Source organism: Myotis davidii, unplaced genomic scaffold (genome assembly GCF_000327345.1).
Source record: "Myotis davidii unplaced genomic scaffold, ASM32734v1 scaffold411, whole genome shotgun sequence".
NCBI lineage: Eukaryota > Metazoa > Chordata > Mammalia > Chiroptera > Vespertilionidae > Myotis > Myotis davidii.
In genome coordinates, this window is record NW_006282917.1 from 1,057,291 (window position 1) to 1,065,872 (window position 8,582).

At 58.6% G+C, this 8,582-nt stretch overlaps 1 protein-coding gene across 1 annotated transcript in view; it reads left to right on the forward strand.

Annotated features, from left to right (window-relative positions):
• The window catches only part of RBM10 (RNA binding motif protein 10), a 49,921-nt gene that overhangs the window by 36,487 nt on the left and 4,852 nt on the right, over positions 1-8,582 (forward strand). The window contains exons 4-9 of the mRNA XM_006753330.2: positions 2,003-2,072; positions 3,850-3,923; positions 5,236-5,322; positions 7,687-7,747; positions 7,858-8,034; positions 8,421-8,578. Of these exons, the coding sequence (XP_006753393.1) occupies positions 2,003-2,072; positions 3,850-3,923; positions 5,236-5,322; positions 7,687-7,747; positions 7,858-8,034; positions 8,421-8,578 (627 nt within the window). The remainder of the gene's footprint in view (positions 1-2,002; positions 2,073-3,849; positions 3,924-5,235; positions 5,323-7,686; positions 7,748-7,857; positions 8,035-8,420; positions 8,579-8,582) is intronic.

The window sequence follows — 8,582 nt, forward strand, 5'->3', positions numbered from 1 at the left end:
CAGGCAGCCACTGAGGATGACGTACGTGCCCCCCCACGGCCCCGGGCAGGTGGCAGAGCAGGAGGCCAGGCTGGGTTTCCTCCTCCAGGGCCCCTCAACTTCTCCCTCACCCTGCCCTCAGCACCTTCACCCCTTCTCCCCACCGGCTCCCGGCTCCCTGCACTGACCTGGCCTCGGGCAGGCCTTGTCTCCTGGTCTGGAAGGAGGAGCGGAGTGGCGGATAGATTGGATGCGGGAGGGAGCAGAGTATTCCTCCCGCACGTGCCCCTGGTCCTTCGTCCATTCTGCGTATGTGGGTCGAGGGCCAGACGTTGGCCAGGCCCAATGCCGGGTATTGCTGGTGGTAGAGGTGATGCTGGTGGAAAGGGTCCCCATGGGATTTTCTGAGGTTTTCTTCTCACCCCTCCCCCTGCCCTCTTTTGTCACCTGCATCAGATCCCCTCACTGGCCTGGCCACAAAGCCTGGGGTTTTCTCTTTCCTTTTCTTTTTTTTTTTAATCCTCATGCTTAGAGGAAGGGGGAGAGAGACAGGGACAGAGAAACAGAGGGAGGAGAAAGAATGCTCAGAGAGGAAGGGGGAGAGAAAGAGAGAAGCATCGATCAGTTGCCTTCTGTAAATGCCCCAACTGGGGATCGAACCCACAACCTGGGTGTGCGCCCTGACAGGAATTGAACCATACACAGGACGATGCTCCAACCAACTGAGCCACTCCAGCCAGTCAAGCCTTGGGCTTTTTCTCTGACTTCCTTCCTCCGCTGCTAACAGTCTCTCCACACTGTGTTCCCTTCCATCTTCCTCCCTTTTCTCCTGGAGACTTCCCCTAAGGAGCCCCAGTAAAACCCGGAGAGGGCCCCTAGAATATCCTCCTTGCTTCTCCTCCTCCTCCCTGCCACCCTCCTTCCCTGTGAATTCTCTGCTCAGCTCTCCTCTGAGATCTGCCAGCCGCCCTCCAGTCTGACCCGCCTGGCCCATTCCTGGTCAGACAGTACTGAATGCTGGCCTCTCTTGAGGATTTCTGACTTAATCCTCACAGCCACCCCGCGGAGAAGGTACTCTTTGTCTTTCCATTCTCTGGATGAGGAAGCCAGGCCCCCAGCAGTGAAGTCCCAAGTCCCAGCCAGTGAGTGGCAGGGCAGAGTTGGGGTCTGAAACCGAGCAGGTGGACCTCAGAGCCCTAATTCTTGCTATGTCCTGAGCCCTTCCTGAGTGTTTGTGGTCCTGATAACCTCCTGTGTGTGTCCGTTTTCATCCTCGTACGTGTGCATGTGTGCGTCTTTAATCTCCTTTCTGTTGTTTAACCTGATAAGGGAACCGAGGCCCAGAGGCGTTCAGGCTGCTGCCTGAGAATGCCCAGCACACACTCCCAGGCTTCTGCGAGCGCCACCACTGGCCTAGAGACCCTGCTGCACCTGGGCCAGATCCCGAACTGCCTCTGCAGCTTTCCTCCGGCTGACTTCATCCAAACCACACCTTTTTGTCTCTGCCCCAGGTTTTGCTCCACTCAGGTTCTAGGAGCAAACATGGCTTGGCGTTGGCTCAGACCCCAGTCCTTCCTGGTTTCGTATGTGTGTCATGGGTCTCTTGATGCCAGCAGAGGGCAGCCCCTTAGCCAAGGGCCAGAATTGCATCCCAGCTTTCCTCGCTTTGTGGCTGCACCAAGCCTCTGGTCAGGCCGCCCCCGCCCACCATTCTCCATGGCCAGGCTCGCTTGCTCTCGTATCGTTCTCTGCCCCAAGGCTCATCATGCTGCCATGCTTCACCTTGTGCCAGGCCTGGTTCTGCAATTGACTCTCCAAGTCCTGGGCCGAACGCTGAGACTGGGTACTGGTGTGGGTCTGGGGCTCTGGTCATTTGGGGGAAAGCCCTGAGAGGAAGAGGAGACGGTGTGTTTGTGCGTGCGCATCACCGATGGCCCCTCGGGGCCTGGAGGCCTCCAGCCGGCCTCAGCTACCCAGCAGCCCCCTGTGCTGAGCCGGCCCCAATCTGTATCTCCCCTTACAGATCCGTGGTCAGCTGCAGTCCCATGGCATCCAAGCGCGCGAGGTCCGGCTGATGAGGAACAAATCCTCAGGTGAGCTTTCGTTCCAGTGCCTCCCCCTGCTGCTGGCCAGCCTCCGCCACCAGTCTCCTCCTGCCTCTGCCTCCTCCGCACCCTCCCTCCCCTGCCTTCCTACCACAGCTGGGGATGGGCAGCTTGGGGTCCCCTTCTTGTTCTCTCCCCTTCGTCCCGCTCTCCTCACAGCTCTGGCCAGCAGTCTCTTTGGAGGGGCTGCTGGGGAGGAGGTGCAGCTCTGAGCCGAGCTGAGTACTCCCCAGGGGCAGGGCCAGGGCCAGGCTCCGGGGAACCTCCTCTCTGGGACTCTGAGTATCTGAGATGGTAACCACCTCCCAATATACCCCCTCCCCTCTCCGTTCTTCTCCTTTCCCTGCCCTCACTCTCCCCACCCCCCACCAACATTTTTCTGGTAACGGCCTCTGACCAGAAAGTAGGTCTGGCATGGCCCCACCCATGTATCCCAAGAGGGGAGGCAGGGGGTGGCTCTCACCCCAGGGCTCATCCCAAGGAGCAGCCAGAATTTCTGGCCCACCTGTCCCCTCCCTCCCTCTTGCAGGCTGCTTGGAGCTGGCCTGAGGGTAGTCGGGGGTTTTGGGGGGAGCTGTCTCTACAGGATCTCTGGCCCAGGCTCCCCAAGGCAGGCACAGTGGGGCCTCACTCTGCCTGGGCTTCTCTCTCCATCTCAGTCTCTCTCCTCCCCATGCCTTCATATCTCTATCTATCTATCTATCTATCTCACTATGTGTCTCTCTCTCTCTCTCTCTCTCTCTCTCTCATCATACCATTCCATCCTCCTGTGCATCCTAATAGTTCTTCTTTTGGAGATAAAGCATGCACCCCCCAAGCCCCGCCACATCTCCGCCCTCCCTGTGTACACCTCTGAAGGTACAGCTGCTTCCTGCAGCCTCAAGGCCCGGGTTCCTTTCCTAGCCCTGGCCAGGCCTGGAGTCTCCCTTAATAGCCTGCAGTCTTGCTCTACTTCACCCTGGCCCAGCCACGTGCTATTAAGATTCTGGTCTCTGCCCACAGTAGTGCCCCAGGTGCAGCCTCCTCTGGCCCTGTGCACATCTCCCAGACACCCACTGATTCTTGAAGGCCTGCCTGGCTGATCCCGGCCCCCGTTCTCCTGTTGTCTAGGAGGACCTGGGTGGTGGGCGGCTATACTCTTCCCACTGGGCCCACCTCCCATGTACTGTGGTAAGGCTGAGGTGACATTACCTCCCTAACCCTCCAGGTTCCTGATGGGCCTGGATCCTTCCCAGCCTCACCGAGCAGCTCGACCCAGCTTTCCTTTGGCTCCTTCGATTCAACACCGACTACAGGGCCCCTCCTGGGCTCCCCTGGCCTTGTGCTGGGCCCTGCCCATCTGTCATTGATTCTGGCCCATGTGGAGCCAGCAGCCTGCCCACCTGCCCTCCTTCCTTCTCTGGAGACAGATCTCTACTCGTACCCTTTCCCTCCCAGCTCCCTCTCTCCGTCTCTGTCACCCCGGGCTGGCCTGAGCCCCACTTCTGTCTTTCTTCCCAGCTGGCGTGTGTATATCTTTTCCCACCCACCCTCCTCTCTCTGGCTGTTTTCCTTCCTCCTCCTCTCCTCTCTCCTGCTCCTCCCAGTCATCTACCTGGCCTCCCACCCCATGGTCTTTCTCTCTGATTGTTTCTTTCTCTTCCTTTCTCCTCTCCCCCTTCCCTCTCTGCCCCCATCCTCTCCCCTCGGGTCCCACCCCCGGGAACGCCGTGTGTCCAAAGCTGTTGACTAACCCACTGCGTCTGTATCTGAATGCTGTCTCCAGGTCAGAGCCGGGGCTTCGCCTTCGTCGAGTTTAGTCACTTGCAGGACGCTACACGATGGATGGAAGCCAATCAGGTTGCTTTGCCGCACTTGAACCCCCCCCCCAAACAAATACTACTTTGTAATCGAGCGCTCCCCATCGCCTGATTCTTATGGACACAGTTCCCTGCCCTGTGGCCCTGTGTCCCATTCCCCCATCCCCTCTCTCTCCCCCTTCCTGACCCTCAATATCTCCTCTTTCCATCTCTCGCTACCCACTGGGAAGCCCATCAAGAGCCCACAGTCACCATCTGCCCCTCCCCTTCCAGACACCAGCTCTGCCCCTCCACCTCTCTGGGCAGAGCTTTCAGAGAAAAGACTAGAAGGAAGAGTCTTCCACCAAGGTTCCCATGCCCAGGGGGACTGTCCTGCTCCGGGGTTAGGCAGAGCCAGTACTTGGTTCCACTCTCAGGCATGGCTGGATCCAGCCACGGGGCAATGTAGCTGTTGGCATAGTCATTAGCAAGTCCCGTCTTACCAGCTCTCCCCACATGTGAGTTCAGCCCTTTGATTCCTACACAAGAGGCCAGCATTGCTCTGTTGATGTAAAGTACCAGTCAAGCGTGTTAGTTTTATTCCCCAGGACTCACTGCGGCCCCAGTCCTCCCATTGCACCTACCTGCACAGGAGTCCCCACCGGCCCTCTGCTGGGGAGCCTGCTCTCCCGGGGTGGCACGGGCTGCTCTGCCAGCAGCTTTGGGACCTTGAGAGACCCAAGGATCTGCTTGCCCACCCAGAGCCTGGCTCCCTGGTGTGTGGCACTGACACTGGTGGGAAGCATCAGGGGCAGGTGTGTCGGAAGAGGGCTCAGCAGGGCCACCCGGGGACCATCTCTGCTGGTCCCTAGGCTGATGCCGGTCCCTAGGCTAGTGCCGGACCCAGCCAGCCGCGGGGAGACAGCCTCCCAGCAGGAACTTCCATCTTTTCAATATGGCTCTTTCTTTCTCCCCTTCTCCAGCACTAGTGCGCGTATACTCTCTCTCTCTCTCTCTCTCTCTCTCTCTCTCTCTCTCTCTCTCTCACAAGTGTGGCCTCAGTGTCAGGGCCGAGTGGGGGTTTCCCCACTGTCAGGCAAGCGTCGCTCAGCCGAGCCCTGTGTGCCCGGTTGGCTTGTGTTCACGTGTGCGTGCGCGCGTGCCCTGCAAAGGCAGCAAACAGCTGCGCCCCAGGGCTGTGGCGCTTTCCCTCCCTCCTTCCCTTCCTTCTTCCCTCGTCAGTTCTCCGACCTCCCTCCGTTCCCTGTCCCTCATCCATTCAGCTGAAGGGCTCGCTCACTCTCTTCTCCTGTGCTGAAGCGGTGCTGGGGCACTGCTGCCTGCGCCTCACTCGGCTCTGCTTCTTCCTGCAGCACTCGCTCAGCATCCTGGGCCAGAAGGTGTCCATGCACTACAGCGACCCCAAGCCCAAGATCAATGAGGACTGGCTGTGTAACAAGGTACAGGGGCGGTGGGCAGCGGCGGCCGCGGACTGAAACAGCAGCAGCCATAGCGGCAACATCTCTGTCCCCCTGGGACCTCTGAGGGCTGGCTCAGCTCCAGTGGCGACAGTTCCTTGCCACTCACCCACCCACCCACCCGTAAAAAACGTGTGTACTGAGCTTTTACTCGGTGCCGGGCTCTGCCCTCATGAAGCGTGATCTTGCTGGAAGTCCCAGTAGATGGTCAACAAATACTTATGTAAACGATGAACTAGTGATAGTGGAGGCATGACATGGTGTGTAAGATGCGGACCTCAGTCCAGACTGGCTGGAATGAGACTCCCCCAGCTCCACCTGGATTCTGATCGTGGCCCTTTCCCTCTCTCTACCTCGCTTTCCCATCTCTAGCATGCGAATAGTAATGAGACATGGCCCCAAAGGTGCTTGGGCGGATTAAAATGTGATGAGAAGGTCACACTTGGAACAGCAGCTGGCCCACAGGTAGCACCGTTTGCCGTCAGCCGTTATTCTGAAGGAAGGCACAGGGTGTTCGAGAGTCCGTGTTAGGTGACCTGACCTTAAAGGCCACCGTGACAGAGCCATGTCCACCTGAGACTGGGGGCTCAGGCTGTAAGCTTTTGTAGTTCTAGTCCCAGAGAGGAAGCTGAGGTTCCAGAGAGGTGGCACTGTGGGTGAGCCCTGAGCCATGACTTGCTCCTGATTACAGGGGCCATGGGTGCAGGTCTCTCCCGGGGCCAGCCTCACAAGCAGCCCTAAGCTGTAGCTCCACCCCGCACAGCTGGGTGGCAGTCCTGAGACCGGAGGGGAGGGCAGAAGGCTTGGGGAGTCCCTGGCCCTCTCCTCAAGATGAATTCTGCCTAGGAATGGGGTTAGGCTTTTGTGTTAAAAAAAATAATAATGATGCCAGAAGGCAGGTGTCTACTGTCAGAGAGGCAGGGACAAAGCAACAGTGGAACTCCATCTCCCCCTATATTTTCACACTCCTCGAGACCAGGGAATTCTCTACTTTCCCTTTTTCGCCCCCCACACCTTGTTGGTCATCGGGTCCTGTCACTGCCATTATAGAAATACCCTCCCACCCTGGCCGGTTTGGCTCAGTGGCTAGAGCGTTGGCCTGCAGACTGAAGGGTCCCAGGTGCGATTCCGGTCAAGGGCACGCTGCAGGCTCCTCCCTGACCTGGGCCCTGGTCAGGGCGCATGCAGGAGGAAACCAATCAAAGTGTGCCTCTCACATTGCTGTTTCTCTCTGTCTCTCCCTCTCTCTCCCACTCTCCCTAAAAATCAATTGAAAAATGTCCTCAGGTGAGGATTAAAAAAAAAAAGAAAGAAAGAAAAAGAGATGCCCTCCCTGCCATTCCCACAGCACAGGCCAGTCCTCCCCTCCCCCATACAGTCACCATGGCCCCTCTCTGGTATGCTGGCGTCTTTCCTACCTTCTCACCTGTAACATTCCTCAGAACCACCTGCCCCTGACCTTCTCTGCTTAAAACCCCCATAACTCTGAGCTTCAGTAGCACCATCCTCCATAACCTAGCATCACCTTTCCTCCCCAGCCTCAGCTTTAGCCTGTCTCCTCACCGTCCTTCACCAGCTACAGCAAACCTCTGGTTTCCCCGCAAACCCACACCAAACCAGACTTCGGGTCTCCTCAGATCAGACATCCCTGCTGACCTGCCCAAGCCGAGTGAGCAGTGCCCCTCAGGGCCCTGCTGGTGCCCGGACCCACACACTCACCTGCCCCTCTGTGCTCTTGGTAGGCCCTGAGGGCAGAGGCCACATCCTGGGCATGCAGGGCAGAGCCTGGCACAAGAGCGGTGCTCAGTACCTGACCTTGGAGCAGAGAAGTGTGGCAGCTGGGGGGGGGTCTCCAGAGGCAGATTTCTCCAGAGCAGCAGGACCCAACCTAGTCCTTGAGATAAAGAAGGGATGGAAATCTGGCAAGAGAGGGACTCCTGGCTTTTAGGGAGAGTAACATCGGAGGTTTCTGAACAGGGAAGCAAGTTTGGGGAAGAGGAACCTACTAAAGCAGTGGTCGGCAAACTGCGGCTCGCGAGGACCACTGTACTAAAGGAATGGTCCTGGGAGTTGGTACCTCGGAGGAGGCAGCAGTTTCCTGGGTGGTAAAGTTGTCGATTCCTGAGCTGGATTGGCACTAGGGACAGATTTGAGACCGTGTAAAGGGGAGATTCAGAGGCCTGAGAATGACAGCCAGAGCCCCCTGCCTCCTGCTTCTGGAGCCTCCCTTCCCCGGGGCGGGCCAGGGTTCCCTGGGGGACCTATGGATCCAGGTTTGGAGGGCATAACGGGAAGCCTCCCCCACCCCCCCCGCCCCACTCTGACGGCCTGGCCTGTGCCTCACAGTGTGGCGTCCAGAACTTCAAACGCCGTGAGAAGTGCTTCAAATGCGGTGTGCCCAAGTCAGGTGAGGCCTCACACCTCCCCACTCCCAGGATGCTAGTGGGAGAGGGCAGAGGGTGGCCAGCCTTGGAGCCTCGCCTTGGTCACTACCCTGTCTCCTGCCTCCCCTGACAGAGGCAGAGCAGAAGCTGCCCCTGGGTGCCAGGCTGGATCAGCAGACGCTGCCGCTGGGTGGACGGGAGCTGAGCCAAGGCCTGCTCCCCTTGCCACAGCCCTACCAGGCCCAGGGAGTGCTGGCCTCCCAGTCCCTGTCCCAGGGCTCAGAGCCAAGCTCCGAGAACGCCAACGACAGTGAGTCAGTTGTTTGTTCCTTCTTCCTCCCTGCCCTCGGGTGTCTGGGCTGCGCTGTCCCAGGCCAGAGAGATGCTGACCAGGACTTACTAGTAGTCTTCCCAGGGGTCTCCAGCTAGTGGGGAGATAGGCAGGTGATGGGGGGAGAGCAGGGGAGGAGCATGGCCTGACTCAACTTTGGGGGTGTGTTGGGAGTTCTCGGCAGGTGAGCGACTGAGCTGGGACTTGGAACTGACAGGCATAGTTTGTCCAGGAGGAAGAAGTGAGAGGAAGCAGCAGGTGCAGAAATGTGGAGGCCAGAGGAGAGGGTGCAGTGGGAGCCTGCAAAGGGGAGGGCTGGAGCAGAGAATCAAGGGCGCCCCCTCATGCTGGGCCCCTTCCCGCAGCCATCATTTTGCGCAACCTGAACCCACACAGCACCATGGACTCCATCCTGGGGGCCCTGGCACCCTACGCAGTGCTATCCTCCTCCAACGTCCGAGTCATCAAGGACAAGCAGACGCAACTGAACCGCGGCTTCGCCTTCATCCAGCTCTCCACCATCGTGG